At 39.5% G+C, this 19,644-nt stretch overlaps 3 protein-coding genes across 8 annotated transcripts in view; all 3 read left to right on the top strand.

Annotated features, from left to right (window-relative positions):
- The window catches only part of LOC6642346 (serine-rich adhesin for platelets), a 37,782-nt gene extending 27,911 nt beyond the window's left edge, over positions 1–9,871 (top strand). The window contains exons 3-7 of one of the 6 annotated variants that reach the window (XM_023175899.2): positions 949–2,705; positions 2,767–3,556; positions 3,715–4,472; positions 4,552–5,809; positions 7,600–9,871. In XM_023175899.2, the coding sequence (XP_023031667.1) occupies positions 1,048–2,705; positions 2,767–3,556; positions 3,715–4,472; positions 4,552–5,809; positions 7,600–9,765 (6,630 nt within the window). In that variant the 5' untranslated portion in view covers positions 949–1,047 and the 3' untranslated portion in view covers positions 9,766–9,871. Of the gene's footprint in view, positions 1–948; positions 2,706–2,766; positions 3,557–3,702; positions 4,473–4,551; positions 5,810–7,599 lie in introns of all 6 variants that reach the window. The other 5 variants (XM_002065140.4, XM_023175900.2, XM_015178346.3 and 2 more) reach the window with 5 other exon arrangements.
- A 1,999-nt stretch (positions 9,872–11,870) lies between these two features.
- LOC6642345 (chromatin-remodeling ATPase INO80) lies at positions 11,871–13,336 on the top strand. The gene is made up of 3 exons (XM_002065139.4): positions 11,871–12,899; positions 12,964–13,092; positions 13,158–13,336. Exons 1-3 carry the CDS (start codon positions 11,991–11,993, stop codon positions 13,209–13,211), a joined length of 1,092 nt encoding a protein of 363 aa, XP_002065175.2. The 5' UTR covers positions 11,871–11,990; the 3' UTR covers positions 13,212–13,336.
- Positions 13,337–13,890: 554 nt separating this feature from the next.
- Positions 13,891–19,470, top strand: LOC6642344 (ubiquitin conjugation factor E4 B). The gene is made up of 9 exons (XM_002065138.4): positions 13,891–14,324; positions 14,865–15,159; positions 15,221–16,651; positions 16,720–17,294; positions 17,518–17,914; positions 17,968–18,080; positions 18,144–18,468; positions 18,622–18,964; positions 19,033–19,470. Exons 2-9 carry the CDS (start codon positions 14,941–14,943, stop codon positions 19,299–19,301), a joined length of 3,672 nt encoding a protein of 1,223 aa, XP_002065174.1. The 5' UTR covers positions 13,891–14,324; positions 14,865–14,940; the 3' UTR covers positions 19,302–19,470.
- Positions 19,471–19,644: the final 174 nt, after the last annotated feature.

Genomic DNA, 19,644 nt, shown 5'->3' with positions numbered 1-19,644 from the left:
TTTCAAGGATGAGTATGTTTTTTACAACTTTTAATAGCGAATTTCTAGTTTTAAAAGAGTTGGCAATCTTAAAAGTGAGTTATCATCATAAAATCGTTATAATAACTTGCCAGGCTACAAGATGCTTTTAAGGGTTAAGCAATTAAAAGACCTTAAAAAAGCTTATAAAGAGGGCGAAACAAAGGTTTCAACTTCACTAAGGTCAGACGAGAAATTTCTAATTTAAAGTTTATTATAGCATTAAAGCTAAAAGAGTGAATTCTAATCAATTAACTGACATTGTCGTAATAATAAATTAAAAGTACAAGAAGATAGCAACAATCTTCAGGGTTAGCCAATAAAGAAGAAACAATGCGTTACGTTAAATGAAACGTTGAGAGTTGCAAGCCATGTAACGAAAAATGAAACTAATTGTAACTTTTAGATGAAAAAGGTTAACTGGTTAGTTACGTAGATTATGTAGTTGTGAATTTAGGTAACACTTAAACGACTCCTAAGTGGCATACCCTTAGAAGATGCAGTATAAATACTTGTATAAGCTGCTGAGTTTTATAACATAGTAAGAGTATTTAATTTCTTAGTACTAAGATACCGTAAAGAGAAGTTAAAACAGGATTAAAAAGAAACTACTGCAAGAGCAGAGCTTAATTTCTATAATGTTAAGTAACACAACATAAAACTTAATAACCTTAAGGTCGAGGTATTCGCTTGTTTGCCTTGTTAATGAAGAATCTATAGACTTATTATGTGGAAATGCTTCAATATATTTGTATGTATGCCTTGCGTAAAATTCCAAGCATTTAATAAGCAATACTTATTAGTCATGAGCTAAAGCAATCTATACATATGTAAATAGATGAGAGAACAAAGAGAGCAACAGTCATTGCATTTTCTTATTCATTTTCTAGAGTTTTTAATTTATTTTGTTTTTATTTTCTTCTCTTGCAGTTAGTCTGAAGTCGAGGACAAGACCAGAAACGAAACAGGAAAGAAACTGAAATACAAAAAAATATCATATCAAGACTTTAAGTGGGTGTCACCATCACCATGGACTTACCTTCGATGGTGCAACGTTCTGGTGACACGCTTATCGTACGCAGTGTTGTTAGTGGCAATCAATTGTATATGGAGCCAGGTAGCAACAACAACAACAACAACAACAGTAACAACAATCACAATAGTAGCAATCATAGCTCACCAAACGCACAGCAAACAAATAATGCCAATGCATTGCAAGCTGTGCAACAGTTGGAAAGATATCGTTTGCAACAATTGTTGCAGCAACAACAACAGCAGCAACAACAACAAGCTGCTGCCGTTGCCGTGGCCAATAGTGTGCAACAACAACATCAGCAACAGCAACAACACCAACAGCAACAGCAACAGGCTTCTAACTCCATAGATGCCAAAGAAGAGGGTCTACCACAATGCAAGATCAAACGGAATTATAGTTGCAATCACTGCGCCTATTTCACACAGAATCCCCGCTATCATCTCACCCATTTGCGAGATGTGCATGGCGAGAAGATTGTGATTAATAAATGTAAACTCTGCCTTTACGCTTCGCGTCATTTCCAGAAGCTAGTGCGTCACATGAAAATGGTGCACGGCTGCACAGATGGCATTCCCAGTGGCCATGGACAGGCACGAGGGAAACGCGGCATGAGTCGTGAGGCACGCAAACGTCGTCTCGAGGAGAGTGTCGGTGTTATGGCCGATCAGTCAACGAACTTGGCCATTGCAGTGCATGATATGCCCACCCTGGAGCAGGTTAAAAGAGAACTACAATTGCAAGAGCAGAAGCTGCAACGTGACATTGAGGCCTACAAGCAGCGGCAACGCGAAGAGGAACATCAACGGGAGCAACAGCAACAACAACAGCAGCAACAGCAACGCGATTTGGTCAGCAGTTATGAGCGACAGCTGCAGGTATTACGTGAGCTGGAGGAGCATCAGAATCTGGCCGATCAGCCAACACCCTCGCCCAGTGGTTCGGCCACTCCGCCCTCTCAAGGGGAAGAGCCCCAGAATCGTCTGCTCAAGTGCAGCGCCTGTGACTACACGACCCTTTACCGCACTCAATTGCGTGCCCATGAGCTGTCCGAGCATGGTAAAACCAAGTTCTTCCGCTGCGATAAGTGCAGCTATGTGACGCACATAAAGGCTCGATTTAGCAAACATGTGAAATACCACTCAATGCCCATGATTAAGTGTGTAACCTGCGACTTTCGTACACCATATAAATGGAATCTGGATAGGCATATGAAGAATCATGGCGGAGCGGGTGCCTTCAAGTGTGCCGCATGTGATTTCACAGCTGATATCAAACAATCGTTGACAGTCCACGAGATGAATCATCATGTTCCGCCTGTGGGTAATGCCGGTTCCATATGGCCAAAGCGACAAAATAAAGTGGGAGCCAGTGAAATGTGTGATGAATTCCTAAGCGATTCCGCCGAACTGGAGGATCAGTACAATAACAATAATGTCGATGATGATCTAGACGATCCCGAGGGTTTAGACCTTATGGAAAGTGGTCCCGAAGATGGTCATTATGGCAAGCGCAGCAAGTACGATGATTACGAAGAGCCAACGGACTTATCGCAAAAAGGTGGCTCATCGGATACCTCAAGTGTGGGTACCACAACACCAAGAGCTCAGCGACCAGTTCCCAATCTCATACCCATAACCAAAAGTCCCAAAAAGTAAGTACCTAAAACTCAATTAGAGAATTCGAAAACATCTAAATATATTTCTCTTCTTTAGCGTATTGAATCTCTCCAAGGATTCGAATGCCTCACGCAGTTCTCTTACAGAAATCGCCTCCAAATTTTTCAATGAGAAGGAAATCTCTGAAATGTTAGACAAATCGGATGTAGCTCAACTATCACCAGCCACCACGGTAACATCGCATGCATCGTCCCGTAGCCATTTGACCAAAAAGTCATCGAGCTCGTTTCTCGATAAACTAAGAACAGGAGCCCAGCACGAGAATCTCGTTTGTCAGTGCGGTCATGTGGCCAAATGTCTCTCGGAATCGATAATCCATGGCAAGACTTGTCAAGCCTCAGCCGTAATAATGGACGATGATGCTGATGTCACCCTGCATGAGGACGATGCCGATGATCGTCTGGAAATCGATGAAGATGACGAAGATCATCATTCGCATTCGGCCCTCAATTTAAGTGTCAGCGGTTCAACGCGTTGCCAACATTGTCGCCATCGTTGTAAATCCTCAACGGATTTGTTGCATCATCTGACCCAGTGTGTGGAGGCCATACGCTGTGCCAATGAGATGTACGATTCCAATTCGGGTGAGAGCAATGGCGAGCAAAGACGTTCGCACGATACACAACAGTCATTGCAACAGCAGGCGGCAGTGCAACAGAATCGTGTCTGCATTTGGAATAAGGCAGCCAAGGATTTGGCAGCTGCTGCGGCAGTTGTTTACCAGGATAACAAATCACTGGTTAAATTGTCCAGCAATCAGACACAGACATCTAGCAATGAAGAGAATAGCTATTATGGCGTCGAAACGGCTCCGGGTTATGGTGAGGTAAGTCTTCTAAGCACATTGACCAAAACAAAGAACAAAGACCCAATTAGAGACAAAGAAAGAACAAATTGAAATTCTGTAGTCCTTAATTCCCTTGCACCATGCACATGCGTCAAAATGAAATTTGACTCTCTCACGTCCGGCAGGTAACCAAAAAGATGACACCCGAAGAGGAGGCAGCCAATTCCTCCCTGAAGAAGGTTTACAAGTGTCCCCATTGCAGTTTCTGGGCATCGACAGCCTCACGCTTCCATGTCCACATTGTCGGGCATTTGAATAAGAAACCCTTTGAGTGTTCCCTCTGCTCATATCGCTCCAATTGGCGTTGGGATATTACCAAGCATATTCGTCTGAAGACCATACGCGATCCCTCGCATAAGACGGCCAAAGTTCTGATGAACGATGAGACCGGCAGACGTAACTACACCAAGTACAATAAATATATTACCCTAATGAAGGTCACCGAAGAGGATGGTGATCCCAAGCTAATGAAATCTGGTGAGATGACACCCAATCAGGTGGCCTCGCTGGCATTCCTTAAGGATTACACAAAGGTAGCTGGTGGAGGAGGAAGTTCAGTTGTTCAGCAGGATATCACTCTGGAGCCAGTTCTGTCGAGCAAACCAAATGCTCTGGATGATGCCCATTTGGCTGATAATTTAATACGTTTACCATTGTTGGCCACCATGATGAATGCCGCCATGATGAATCAGCAGCAACAGCAGAAAGAGCAACTGCAGCAACAGGAGCAACATCATCATCCATCTGCCATGATAACACCATCGGTGACCATATCGCCAGTGAAGCGTAGCAATGCGTTATCATCGAATAAGCCCAGCGATGATCTAATCACAGAGGTTCATCAAGAGGGCAGTGAGAAGAAGACCTTCTACAGATGCCGCAAGTGTAACTTTAGGTAAGTTCATGAAAGACTGTTTTCCCTTCGAATTCTCTAAGGATGTGCCTCCTATCTCTCTCTCTCTCTTTTTTCTTAGACATCACAATCGAGATGCAGTGCTGGCACATGTAAAAATTCACTATCAGGAGGCCAATTTTCCAAAATCCTCATCCACTGGTGGTAGTAGTACCTCACCACTACAAGTTTCGGTGGGCTCCAATCCCCAGATGTATATGAATAAAGTATTTGCCGCCATGTGCCTATCACAGAATTCGCCACCAACGAATGGCAATTCGATGGGTGGCAATGGCCAACAACATTCCCTTATCTCGGCTGGCCTGCTGCAACGGGCCATACAGGAGGCCCAACAATCGCCAACGCCCAATGCCAGTGCTCTTAGTGGCCTGGCCCTGGCGTTAGCCGGTAGCAAGTCGTCAGCCAAAGCCAGTGCCGCTTCCATTTTAGAGCATGGTGAGCAGAAAGCGAGTCAAAACGAGGCAAGTGCCGACAGTCTGACGTCGCCTACCACCACCACCACCACCACAACCACCAACAAAACCACAACTAGCACTACAAATGGGGCTAGATCCTTGCAGGATCTGCTTACTTCACCACGTACTAGACAGGGTCTTTCTTCATATACAGCACAGGGTGCTGGAACTAATCACAATGCTAACAGTAATTTGGTTGTGGATATGGGTACGGGCATAAATTATCGGCAGGATGCGTTCAACATTGCCAACAAGCAGTCAACGAACATCACCGTCGGCGTATCATCAACAAGCTCAAGCACACCACCTACCACAACCACGAATTCATCGCCTATGCCAGTAACTACCACTACTCCTACTCCTATATCTAATTCTAATTCTTTTCCAACTGGTGCAAAGTCCTTGGCTCATAAATTGGTTAACCACAGTTCATCATCCATCAATATCCACACAAATGACACTCATTTACCATCAACAACACACCAACAACAACAACAACCACAACAACAACAACTCATTGCCGGTGATGGTTTCTTTACTAATCCAAAAACCATCCAGCCAGCCTCTTTTTCTGCATCCTCGTCCTCGTCGTCGTCGTCGTCTTCTTCATCTGCGTCGTCGTCGTCATCGTCGACGTCATCATCAGCATCGCAGGCATCTCAGGCATCACAGGCATCTGCCGCCTCCTCGCCACACTCTTCGTCATCGTATGCGGCCGTGCCAACGCAGAATATACAGGCAACACGCTTCCATAATCCAGGTAGTCCCAGTCTATTAACAATGAACGATGGCGATCGACGCGATCCATCGCCCTATCGTTGTGGCCACTGTCAACAAGTATCGAATTGGAAGCATGTGATCCAGGTATTTGTTTAAATTGCATTTTGACAAAGTTTCTGTGTTTTGTCCCCAATCAAAAAACAACAACAAATAATTAAGAAAATTAAAGTAAACCAGAAAAACCCAAAATGAAAGCCCCCAAAACAGAAAAAAAACCCAGAGAGAAAGATCCATAAGTAAAGAAAAGTTACAGAAAAGTTCAGCTAATGGAAAGAGATACTCAAAAAGTTAAGTTTTTATGGTATAAAAGTGTTTGGAAGATTTCTGAGATCTATTAAATCTGATTTAAAAATAATGTTCTATATAAGAAAGTTCAATCGACGAGTTTTTCGTAAGTAACGATTTATAATTCCCAATGTTCAGATTCAAATATGAACCAATTCTTCAAAAATAGATATATCCAGATATATCGGATTCCAAATGTTCCTATTCAAAATTCAAATTCAAACTCAACCAAATTCCGTTTTCGGATGTTTTATGTCTATTACACATTTCTATTTTCAAATGCTTTATTTCAACTTCAATTTTCAAGTTATTTATCGTTGCTGTTTCTAAATATTCAATTTCTATATTGAAATTTAAGAAAATTCATCAAAAATCAATCAAATATACAACCGTTTTCAAGTTTTTTATTTCAAAATTGCTTATCGAAAATTTCATGGTAGTATATGGTGTAATAAATTCTTAATTTAAGATATTCAAAAAGAAAACTTGAAAATTTGTTTGAGTAAAGTGTTACAAGTCTGTGATATATTGTTGATCTCAAATTTTCAAAAATTTCCTATGTAAAACTATTTTCAAAAGAAGATCAAAGTTCATAGATTGTTGAATAAAAAGTAATTCTAATAAATTGTTGATTCATGGACTATATGGCTTATTTTTAGAGCAAAGTTGTTATCTACAGTGGCGGCAAAAAATTTGAGTACATTTTGTTTTTACCTTACATATCTGATTTCATTCGATTTTTATTTAATGTTGCTGTAAATTTCGTGGGTATACCTCTAATGGGTTTTTTTTAAAATGGGTTTTGATAAAAAGCCCCCAAATTCGGACCCGGCAAAAAAAAAAGACACATTTTCAAAATTTGTAAAATTGATCGTACACCTACCTACAAGAAGAAATCTCTGAACTAACAATATACCATGAAATCTTAACTCTCTTACACGTTTTTGGTTAGTTCCCTCAGCTAATTAGTTACATAGTTTTCAAAGTGTCCGTTTTGTTATGGAAGTATAATGTTTTCTATCCCCCAAAAATCATAGCCACACACATACAAAAAAAAACATATGTACTCCCATGTACTCTACCCGATCAGAAACTTCATCTTTGTATGTCCTTAGTCCCCCCTACGCTGCGCTGGTAAATATTTTTTTGTTTGTTTAATTCCTTTGTTTTCTATATCAATAAATATATTATTTTTTGTAATGTTTAATGTGTGGTGTCTGGTCTTGCTATATTTATGTCATATTTATTATACATCAATACCGTTTAGTTAATAAGAAAATCATTTGGTGAAAGTATATCCTTTATAATTTGCTTGCTTTTTGTCTTAAATTAAAAAAAAAAAAAATATTTCATTTTACCACGAAAGCTAACCCCTTCCCCTAAAGAGAAAAACCCGGAAAGAAAACGGGGAAGAGAACCATTTACGGTGCGGGTGGTTTCCGATGGGGCTAAACTCATTTACACACACACAAACACATACACATGGCACACACATACATTATATACATACATACATACATATAAATACAACTGGAATTGAAATCGAAATTTAACCAATAGATTTTCCCTTTTCTCCTTCTTATCCACAGCGGCATTGTCGCTTAAAGCATTCCGGGGATATACGGATCGAGACCCTTGAGCGTAGTGCCAATGCCGCAACAAAGGCACCGCCCATTTATCGTCCATTGGGTGCCGGTGCCAGCAATGAGTCCCAATCTCACATTACCACCAACAACAACAACAACAACAACCATCAGAATCAAAACCAGAGCAATTCCAAGTCCAACAATACATCAGCAAACAATGTCCAAATGTTAGTGAATAAACAATTGGAGCAACTACTTCATTCCCCACTCTCGGCCAGTGCTGCGGCTGTGGTAAATGGTGCCAATACCTCACAGGATCTGCAAGCAGTGGCCGCCATTTGGGCAGCAGCCTGCAAGGCAGCCGTTTCCAATGGCAGTGCCGAGGAGCTGCTTCAACTCCAGCAGAATGATCAAATCGAGATAACCCGCCTGGGTCCCGATCAAGGTAGTTCCAATACCAAGAGCAAGCAACAAAAGTGTCCCGTTTGTCCTTACATATCGGAGAGTAAGTCCCAGATGAACTATCACGTCTCACTGCATAAGCCCACCCAGTACGAGTGTCGTCTGTGCACATTTGTGTGCGCCAAGAAGCAACACTTGAGCAGTCATATGCGTACCGTGCATCAACAGCAATTGGGAGGACCCACCACAGGAGGAACCACAACTGCTTCCACCTCATCGTTGGGTCTGGACTTTAGTGTGGCCTTGCAGTTGGCAGCGGCTCAACATTTGCCCACTACATCGACGCCCCTCTCGATTGATCTAAGTCAACTCCAACTGGAACCACCCACCACGGAGATTCCTCTCAATCAACAGCAGCAACAACAGGAATTGCCACCAGAATATCAATATAAATTAATAAGCTACTGTCCCAGATGTCCGGCACGTTTTGCCCAGAAGCACAATGATGAGCGAAATGTTAAACTTGAGTTGGAGCAGCATTTAGCCGCCCACGAGCCCAACGATCAGGAGGGCGATGAAGTCTATGTCTGCTCCTTCTGTGAGTATCGCGCAGTGGCCGAAACTTCGCTACAATTGCATCGAGCCGTTCACATGTCGCACTATCAGGAGAAATGCCAGCAATTGTATAAGAATTGCAAAGAGGATTTGGAGTATCCGGCACCCAAATTACTGCAGATTACAGCCGCCGAAACCATTTGGGTGGTTGACAATGAGTTGGGAGTCCAACTACAGCAGCAAAGTCTCACCGGAGTGACCTCATCATCGCCATCGAGTACGGCAGCAACTGCTGCTGGCAACAGTTTTGATGGGCAAAATTCGTTGCTCAAAAAGCAATTGGAATCGGGCAGCGGTGGTGGAGCCATGGTGCGTGATTCCACACCACCAAAGGCCCAGGAAGCCGAGGAAGATGAAGAGCGTCATAGTAGCTCGACACCGTCAACGTCTGCTTCAGTGGCCACCAGTGATTTAGCTGCCGATGGCAGCAGTGAAGCCGGCTCCATTGATATGCCACAATCGGCAGTGGCTCCCGAACGTTGCCTCCACTGTCCATACGAGACCCAGCAGCATGATGAACTGCAGCAGCATTTGCAAAAGCATGCCTGCATCAATCCTCCACCACCTGGTGCCCATCAGTGTGCCCATTGTGATTATACCGCCACCGAGGAGCCAGAGATAGAAGAGCATACGATCGTGCATTTCAATGCCAGTGAGAAACTGAAATCCGTGGAATTCTATACTTGCTATGATCAGTTGGAAATCAGTGTGGAACAAGAATCAGATGGCCATGATAATGCCGAACAGAAGGTGGATATATCGGAAATTGAAGAGCATAACAATAATCAACAGAATGTGGCCAATGCCAATCATGTCCAGCGCATGGAGGTGGAGGAGACCACAGCAACAGTGGAACAGCAGCAACAAACATCGACAGAAGAACAGAACGCTCCTCCCAAGAAAACATGCACAAAGTTGATTCTCTACAAGAACGATGGGGAATTGAGTGTGAAACCTTCACCGGAACCCGAGCCCGAGCAAGAGGAACCGCAACGGGCGGAGAATATCAGCGATCGTCTGCGTCGTCGTATACTTAGGGGTAATGCGGCAACGGAGTCTACTCCCACCACTCCAGTGGCCACAGCAGATGCCGAGACCAACAAAATGATACTGGTCAATGCCAAAACGGGCAAAGTCATTTCCAGAAAATAAACCAATTTTTGCAAATTATTTCTTAAAACAAAAAAGTAATCAAAAATCTAGAATTGTTTATTTAACCAATATTTTTGTTTTGCGAGAAATATTTTCTTTTATTTCAAAGAAGAAAATATTTTTTGGCTATTATTTTGTTGTTACTGGTTTCTATAAATATCACATTTTTTTTTTCGGTTATTTTTTAGGAATTTGTCAGGTTATTTGTTTTTAAGCACCAAAGGGGAATTCCCCCAACTTCCAAGAATTGTTTTCTATTGTCACTAACACACACACACACATACACACACACATAAAGTTGGACAAAGTTCCTGCACTTGAAACTTGGTTTAGAATTAAGTTTTTTTTATAGATTTAAGAGCTTCAACAAAACAAAAACAAAATAAACAAAAAAAAACATTTTCGAATACTTTAGATATATATACAAATATATATATATATATATATATTTTTAACGGTGCAAAAAGAATATAACTTAATTTAAATTGTAATATAAACTATATCTAAATTTATATATATACATAAATTAAAAATATTGGCTAGAAAACCTAACCTCAAATAACAAAACAAAAACTAAATAGGTAACAAGAGAGCAACAAGATTCAAAAGCGTTTCAAAGAAATCTACAACAACAAAAAATTATTCAAAAATAAAAACACAAAAATGTAACGGAAAGAAAATTCAAAATTTAAACAAATTATTTTTTCTGTTTTTCTTCAATGGGAACTGTGATTATTCATAATTGTAAAAAATATTAAAAATTAAAAAAAAGAGAAATAATTATAACAAAAAATCGTATATCATGCAATGAATATGGTACTATATACATACTATATGATAAATCTAGCAGAAATAAAAGGCAAACAAATTAAAAATTTTAAAACCAAACAAAAAATTAAAAAAGGGACTTATCAGTTAAAAAATAATTTGCAATATTTGCAATCTAATTTTTATGTTTTGGTTTTTGTACAACTGCAACAAACACATACACACCGTTAAATTTAACTTAAATTGTAGATTAATTTAATTATTAATACATATTATACGTAATTTAGTTCTAAAATTATGGTTTTTCTTTTGTTTGTTTCAATTTTTTCTTTCTTTCATTTGGGTTTTATGTAAAGATTTAAACAAAAATTATTATCATAATCTTTAAGCAAACGAAAAGAATACACATGTGGAATAGCGGGGCCATATATTAAATAGTTTAAACTTTAAACAATACAAAAAGCAAACAAAAGAGCAAAACCAACAACATAGAAAACTAAAGAGTATACAAAAACTTAAATAAATGTAAAAAAAAAACAAAAAAACAGCAACCGCCTTTGATACGCATATAAGTATATATATACACATATGTATATACATCTACATATATCTAAACATATACTAGAAATAGTCCTTTAATTCAACAACATGAAATAGTGTATATAACTTAGTTTTGTTTACTACGCGCACACACACACCAACACACACACACAGATTTATGGCATTAATTAAAAAACAAAGAAAATGTACAAAAAACAAACAATTGTTAATAAAAAAAAATCAAAAAAATAAAACTTATATCGTTGTTGTTACTGGAAAATCACTTGATAATGAGGTAATATTGGAATCAAGAGTATATTCACGATTTAGGAAGATTACTGTGTAGTTATCCATTTTGCTTCTAATTTCGATTTATATTTCGCCCTTAATTATGACGCATTTTTATTAAATTAATAGTTATCGCTTAAATTGCAAAAAAAAATTATGTTAATAGTTTTAAATTTAAATTCTTTACTAAGTATTATTTAGAATATGATATATACAAGGGCTGAAATGCTTCAAAAAGTCAAAACTCTCCACGAATACCCTACCTAAATTTGTTCAGTGCTGAGGCCTAAGTCGAAAGTGCTAAGGGTCAGTCGAAGTGCCAAGGGTCAGTGATTGGTTTGACGCTGGCACCATTGGTTCGACGTTGGTGCGTGGTTCGACTCATTGATTGGAGTTCGATGATGTTGAATGTTGGATGAAGATGTTCGAACCGAGAAAGTAGAATATCGATATCAACGATATACTTACATATCGATTTGAATATCGATATGCAAGATATGTATCGATATTTGTAACATCACTAGTTGGCAAAATAGGTTGAGAATTAAGTTGAAATATCAAAGAAGCTAAAATTAACATAAATTTAGAACAAAAGGCTAGGCCTAATACCCGCAGACCCTAACACACATATGGATACCAAGTCCAATGATGATTCCGGTGGTAGTGATTCGCTCGACAAATCCATGCAAATCAAGTGTGTGATGGTTGAGACAGAACGGGAACAACAACAAAAGACTGAAGCAGCCACCAGTGCAGCGACAGCGGGAGATGACAGCTCCATGGCCATTGTCAACAATTCCAATTCCCATGCCACATCCACCTCAAACACAACCTGCTCTGCCTTTGAAACAAAAGTGAAACTCATTTCTCAGAACCTCAAAGAAACGACACTGGCCGAGGCTGAAGCTGAGGCGGAGGCGGAGGTGGATGCCAGTGCTGGTGTTGATAACAATAGCAGTAATGAAGAGTCATCATCGACTACCACCATATCCACCTCATCCGCCTCCGCCTCTGAAACTCGCCTAAATAAGAAAGTTCGATTCCATCCCGATGTCAAAGAAAATGACGGCGGCAACCGTGTGAAGAAGAAGAAACGCCGTTCCAATCAGGCGGCAGCTGGAGGAAGTGAAGCAACACAAGTCGACGATGATACCTTTACCCCTGCCAGTAATAATAACAACAACTTAAGCTGTGATGGCATGGATTTCGATGAATACGAAGAAGATGACGATGAGGAAGAGGATACGGAAGCAGAGGATCAGAATAGCAACAACGAAGAAAAAGAAGAGGAATTCGATTTGGCCAAAACTATAGCAGAAGCGGAGGATTATCTAAAAGAGCATCCACTCACATTTGTACGCCGCGTTGAACAGAATGGCGAAAGATTACGTGATGGTCTGCTTAACATTGAGGATATTCCCAAGATGATGGTCGACGAAGAGGCATCAATCGATGATACCGATGAAGATTACTATACCCACATTAAGGCAGAAAATGGTATTGAACGGATCCTTGGCAAGGAAACCAAGGCGGGCAAAGTAACTAATTAATATTCGATATTATTTACATTCTTAAATTCTAAACGATATTTGTTTTCCATAGGTGGAATTTTTACTACGCTATGAAAATCAAGGTGGACTCTTTTGGGAATCCGAAGAGTTTATTCGACGCACATGCCCCACCTTGCTCAAGGCCTACGAAAAGAATCGGGAGAGACGACAACAGCGCTTGGTAAATTGCTACTCATTTATTTCAAATGCAAATCCTCACGAATTAATTTCTTTTCTTAAATTTAGATGCATCATGTAGCCAAACGTCAGAGTTTGCGACAGCGATACACGGATTTTTAGTGGGTGGAGCTGCTCTTTTTAGGTTTATAGATTATCTTTCCAATTTAGGTTCCATGTAATTGTAAACACATTTGTAATATGAAGTAAATTATATTCTTTTGTTGAACAAAAGTCCATCCCATTTATTTAGTTTTTTGTTTTTGTATTTTTAACCAGGGTTGGCATACAATTGAGCTCAGTTTTTGTTGTCAACTGATTCCATCAAAGTGAGTCCGTTCAGAGAACAAATTCCACCAACTGAACCAGGTACCAAATCAAAAGAAACTACATATGCACATAATTAAAACTACTATTTTTATAAACGTCATTTAAAACAATTAAAGGAAAGACAAATTGAATTCAATTTATTTCTTAATTTAAATTCTATTACATATAAAAGCATGGGTAAGTGTGAAATCACAATATGTAAGTAACTATTACGATTATCAAAGAAATGATTCAATATATATTAAACAAATAAGGACTATGACACGATTTTGATCCAGTTTTAATATAGAGAAAAAACTGAACAAAAAAATTATGTCGGCTACCTGGTATTGGCGATTAAATTCACAATGTATTTACAATACTTTAGTTCGACTTTGTTTGAAAAAATATATTATTTTTTTACGATCACTAGCATGAGCAGCCCTAATATTGAACTAGTTCCTTTGGCTAGTTTTGTAGCGCTGGTTCTGAATCGGTTCTAGTTCAAGAGTTCGACGGACGCGAGAGAAAAAATACGACAGAAAAGTCAAAATTGAAATTTATTAACATTAACAATTCTCAGTAGCAGACGGGGGCAGAATCAACAACATAAACATTCAAAACAAAACAATTGTGTTTTAAATTTCCGTAGCAGAATCAAATTGTAGTCGTCTAGCAAACGTAACGGTAACTGCCCCCCGAAAACAACAAAAAGGCAGAACAAAAGAGAAATTTTTTTCTTTCCTTTTTTCTTTTTGCGTGTCACTGTGACTCTCTTCCCCGGCCCCGAAAAGAGTGTGTACCCCCCCGTCTCGAGTCTTATTGCGTCTGGTGAAAACGAAACATTAGCTTAGATTTAAATATTAAGGAAAAAGTGAAATAAACTTAGAAATTGGAATTTGGTTGCACCGCAATTTCAAAAGAAAGGTGAGTGATTGAATTTCGCTTTGGTTTGCTCTTCTAGGGTGGGGGTGAACTTGCCCCCAGATAAGAGACAACAAGACCAACGACCATGAATGCAATCGAAGTGGATGAAGTAGAATGTTTATATTTGATTTAAAAGATATCAGGTTTATAGATATTATATAAGAACACTTAACTACCTCCTTAGCCCTTCTGGGCCATGGGGTGAAAAGCTACCCCCATATAAAAGCTATAAATAGCAGCTGATGCGTTTTTTTTTTGGGACTTGGTTTCTTTTTTATGGCTTTGTCATAGGTCAGTCCCAGATATGCAGCGACTGCAGCTCCTTCTTAGTGCGTAGTTAACAAAGACAAAGACAACAAAAGCAAATTCATCATCATCTTCGGTTGAACTTGGCCATTGGCATTGCTCTCGGTCTCTCCCTCTCTCTCTCTTTCTCTCTCTCTCTCTCTCTCTCTCTCTCTCTCTCTCTCTCTATCGCATTCTTTTTCTGTTTTTCTGAATTTTATTTATTTTTCTTTTTTTTTTACTTGTCTTGTTTAGTTCATTCACCTAAAAGCAAGAGAAAATTTATATAAAACTACGCCGTCAAAAGCAACAAATTGCGCATCTGTTTGAAATGCCGGAAGAGGAGCCACCACAAAAACCCATGGACGAAGAGGAAGATCCAAACCAAGACCAAGAACAGCAGCAGGATCAGGAAGGCAATCAGCTAGAACAGCAGCAACAACAACCACAACAACAGCAGCAGCAGCTAACAATGAAGAAAACTGAAGACTCCTCACAACCCCAACAGGTTGAGGATCTATCTATAGTCACAGAATTAACGGCCGAGGAGGTAAAATAACTTATACATCAAGATTCAATCATAAACTGACTTATATTATCCCCTCTTGCAGATGAGAGCTCGCCGCTTGCGGACTTTGGCTGCCAGAAGTGCTATACAAACTGTCGCTCCACTTTCAGTGCCGCCTGCCCCTGCAACAGCGAAAGACTTGGAAATAAAGAAATCTACTCAACCCATAAATTTGCCGGATTTGCATAGAAAAGATGGCAGCGAAATGGATGTGGACATGAAATCCATAGCCTCTACACCAATATTAGATGTGGAAATGTCTTCCACACCGCCAAAAGCTTTATCAGTGCCGACAGCAGAGCCAGTTCCATTGTTACCTCCATCCATTGAGCTTAGTAAGCGCTCTGTGGAAAGCGTTGTGTCGCCTCCAAATCAAACACAACCCACCAAATCTCCGGAAGAACAGAATGAACAAATCCTCTCACAGATATTTAATGTGACTTGGAATGAATTTGGTTCGGGCTCCATTATTTGTGCCCAAACTGCCAGCTTTCTAGAGCAATATCCACAATTTCGTTTCGATTTTGAAACGATTACATGCAATATACTTATGGAAACAGTTCTAAAGATCTACAATGATGAATTGGAGGAGGGACAGGGCAGTCATATAGCTTCCGGTGATGAGAAAGAGTTTTCATCTGCCAAAAAAATTAAATCCGATGATACAGAAGTGCAAGAGATTTTAGCCAATGTTGAGGGAGAAGCCTCCGCATCGGAAGTACCAGTCACGGCACCTGATGGTGCTGTTGCTGCTACTGCTACCCCTGCGGCTGCTGCTACTGCTACAACATCAGCATCAGCTGGTGCTCCAGGTCCATCTAGTTCTGAATGCTTGGCACCATCTGTATTAAATATAGTGACCACTACAAAGCACAATGTCATGTTGTATTTAATCAAATGCTATCAAAACTATCAAAATGATTTATCCAATTATACCTCAACTCCCTCTCCGCCCACTGTGCTGCCTTTGGCCTTTGGACATATAATGCGAATGATCGTATTGGTTCTTACCGATCGTCTCCATCCGAATCTCTATTATGCCATGGATCAGTCCACATTGCTGGAGCTAATGTATATGGATAAAGTTAGTGAATCATTGCTAATTGATTTGGTGGCTCAGACTTATCAGAATCCTTCAACATTTGAGGCAATCTTTGGCCAAGTTCTACGTGGTCTCTTCTCCGGCATGCAGCGGAATATCTGCACATCGAAAATCAATGTGCAACAAATTGAATGGTTGGCCAAATTGGTCGTCATTAAAGTTGGTGCGGTACGGCCCATTGCCGATTTGGTGGCCAAGCAACCGAATTTCATACCACCAATTTGTACGAAAATCGCCGGTAGAGAAATAGTCAAATGTAGTTTTTTGGGTCCATTCCTTTCGGTCTCGCTGTTTGCCGAGGAGAATGTGAAATTCGCCGATTTTAGTACTAAAAATAAAGTGGAAGAGGCAGCCGCTTCAAGATTACGTTGGGTAAGTTTAACTATTTTGCTCTATCTTTAACAATTGTTAATAATTTTTTGGTTTTCTTTTTTCTGCAGGAACTTCATTCTATGCGCACTCACATGCATACAGTGTTTCATTCGCTTTGTGTTAATGCCAGCAGTCGTTTGAAAACTTTGGAATATATTGGCAGAGTTCTACGTCACAATGATAGACGTGTTCAATTTGCCAGTGATGAGAAATTGTTGGCCCGTGATGGTTTTGTCATCAATTTAATGAGTGTCCTTCAGCAGTTATCCGTGAAAATTAAATTGGATCGCATTGATTCAAGTTTCCATTATCATAAGAACTCATTGATCAACATTGAACAGGATACAAAGATACGTTATAACGAAGAGGAATATAAAAGCTTTGTGGCCCGTGAATACAATTCACCGTCCGCAGAGACGGCCAATTTTCAAACGCAATGCTGGTTTCTCACCCTTCAGGCACATCATTTAGGCTATTTGCCAGCCATTCAGCGGTACCGCCAGAAAGTCCGTGCCATCAAGGAGTTGCAGAAGCTCATCGATGAATTGGATCGCACCAAACCACATTGGGTTAATTCACGTTATGCCAATCGGAATAATCAGTTCAAAGAGCGTTGGGAGAAGCAATTGAGAAAACTGAACAGGTTAGTAAAGTAAAGGTGTTAGATACTCCATTAGGTACACTAGAAGGCTAGTAAATCTCGACAAAAGCCATTTGATGTGGACTAAATGAAATAATACGTAATACTCTCTATACCAATTACCACCTATCTTAACCTAATTTGGATATCTAACGAGAGATAAGCTTCTGCCGTTTATTGAATTTTATTTAATACCTTATTTTTTGTTTTCTCTTTTTTTTTTTAGATCAAAAACTTGCAGTGAGATTACATTATTGGATTCTGGTTTATTGCAACGATGCACTGAATTCTATTCAACTGTTTGCGAATTTATGTTATACCAATTCGAGGGTCGGCCCATTGAAGGGCCATTTATATCCAAGTTGCCTGTGCAGCAACTAAAACCGACTGATGCATTTTCCGCACTGCCCGAATGGTATATCGATGATATAGCTGAATTTATATTGTTTACAATGCAGCATGCCAATGTGGATATACGTCAGGGTATTGATCATTCAATAATCACCTGGCTATTGACATGTGTGTGTGCCTCGCATCTGATTAAAAATCCATATGTGACAGCCAAACTGGTTGAGGTGATGTTTGTCTTCTCATTAAAACCAGCTAATTCGGTCAATACGGCGGTAAGTACAAAGGCTATGAAATCTGATTAAATCTAATAATTTATATTCTGCAGATGTGGAACCATGAGCTAGCCCAAAATGCCTTGGTTAGCGCTCTAATGAGATTCTATGTGGATGTAGAGACAACGGGTCAAAGCACTGAATTCTATGATAAGTTTACCATAAGGTACAGAGAGATTTAAATTTTCCGAGTAATTGTTATTAAAAATGTTTCTTTATTTTTTTTTAGATACCATATTAGCCATTTGTTCAAATCAATGTGGGAAAATCCTATACATCGTCAGGCAGTCATTTGTGAATCGCGTGTGGGCAATCAGTTTGTTAAATTTGTCAATATGCTGATGAATGATACTACATTCTTGCTCGATGAATGCTTGGAGAATTTGAAGCGTATACATTTGACGCAACAATTATTGTCAGACAAGCAGAATTTAACTAAAATGAGCGCCGAGCAACAACAGAGTCGTCTCACGCAATTGGCAACAGATGAGCGTCAATGTCGCTCCTATTTAACGCTGGCACGCGAGACAGTTGATCTGTTTCACTATCTAACTGTAAGTGCAAACAAAAACCCATTTAAATGTTTGAAGTTGTGGCAAATGTTTACTTTAGCAGCAATCAAAACTTGAGATATTTTGCTACGAAACTCCATTCTCTATTTGTTGTATATAGATATATTATATATAATTTTTATTTATTTTTTTCAGAGTGACATTAAAGAACCTTTTATGCGCGCTGAGTTGGTCGATCGTCTTAGCTCTATGCTTAATTTTAATCTAAAACAATTAGCTGGCCCCAAATGCAATGATCTGAAAGTAAAGAATCCAGCCAAATATGGTTGGGAACCGCGTAGTTTACTTGCCCAGATCTTTGATATATATCTCCACTTGGACTGTGATAGATTCGCTCAGGCCTTGGCTGCCGATGAGCGTTCCTTTGATGTGCATATATGCAATGAGGCGGCTTCAAGAATCAAACGTCTAGCCCTACGCTCAGCCGTTGAAGTGGAGCGTTTTAAGGCGTTAACGCAAAGGGCCCATGAGATCTATGGTAAGTTTTGAAGAAAAGCATATAGAATATAGTAAATTTCATTGTATTTGACCAATTTGCAATTGCAGTAACCAATCAACAGACTGAAGATGAGTGTGCCGATGCACCTGATGAGTTTAAGGATCCCTTGATGGATACTTTAATGTCAGATCCAGTAGTGTTACCCTCAGGCACTGTTATGGATCGTGCTATTATAACACGACATTTGCTTAATAGTTGCACGGATCCTTTTAATCGTCAGCCCCTCACCGAGGAGATGTTGATACCAAATATTGAGTTAAAGCAGCGCATCGATGCCTGGCGTAAAGAGCAACGTGGCAAGCGGAATAATAGTTAAAGACCACAAGCGACGTCATTCTAGTTTAATGTCCAGTTTTCTTTTTTTAGTGTCTATCCATACTTTATATATATATATATATATCGCATTATCTATATCTTTATAGATATATACACACATATATAAATATGAAAACTAATCTATGGAAAGATGTAATGTAAACGTGAAACGAACCGCCTTCCATTTGAGAATGGTTTCCCCCAAAAAATTGGATAATAATTTTCTCCTAATACAATTTTTATTGTCTATGCTTGGATTTGTAAATGTTCAAATTATTTTTGCGCCAAAAATTGTATCTAAATTGCTTTATAATGCTGCAGAGATATAGAAATATCGGCATAGC

The sequence above is a fragment of the Drosophila willistoni genome (genome assembly GCF_018902025.1).
Source record: "Drosophila willistoni isolate 14030-0811.24 chromosome 2R unlocalized genomic scaffold, UCI_dwil_1.1 Seg167, whole genome shotgun sequence".
In the NCBI taxonomy this organism is placed as follows: Eukaryota; Metazoa; Arthropoda; class Insecta; order Diptera; family Drosophilidae; genus Drosophila; species Drosophila willistoni.
Note: the sequence above shows the minus strand (reverse complement) of the source record. Positions and strands in the feature narration are given on the sequence as shown.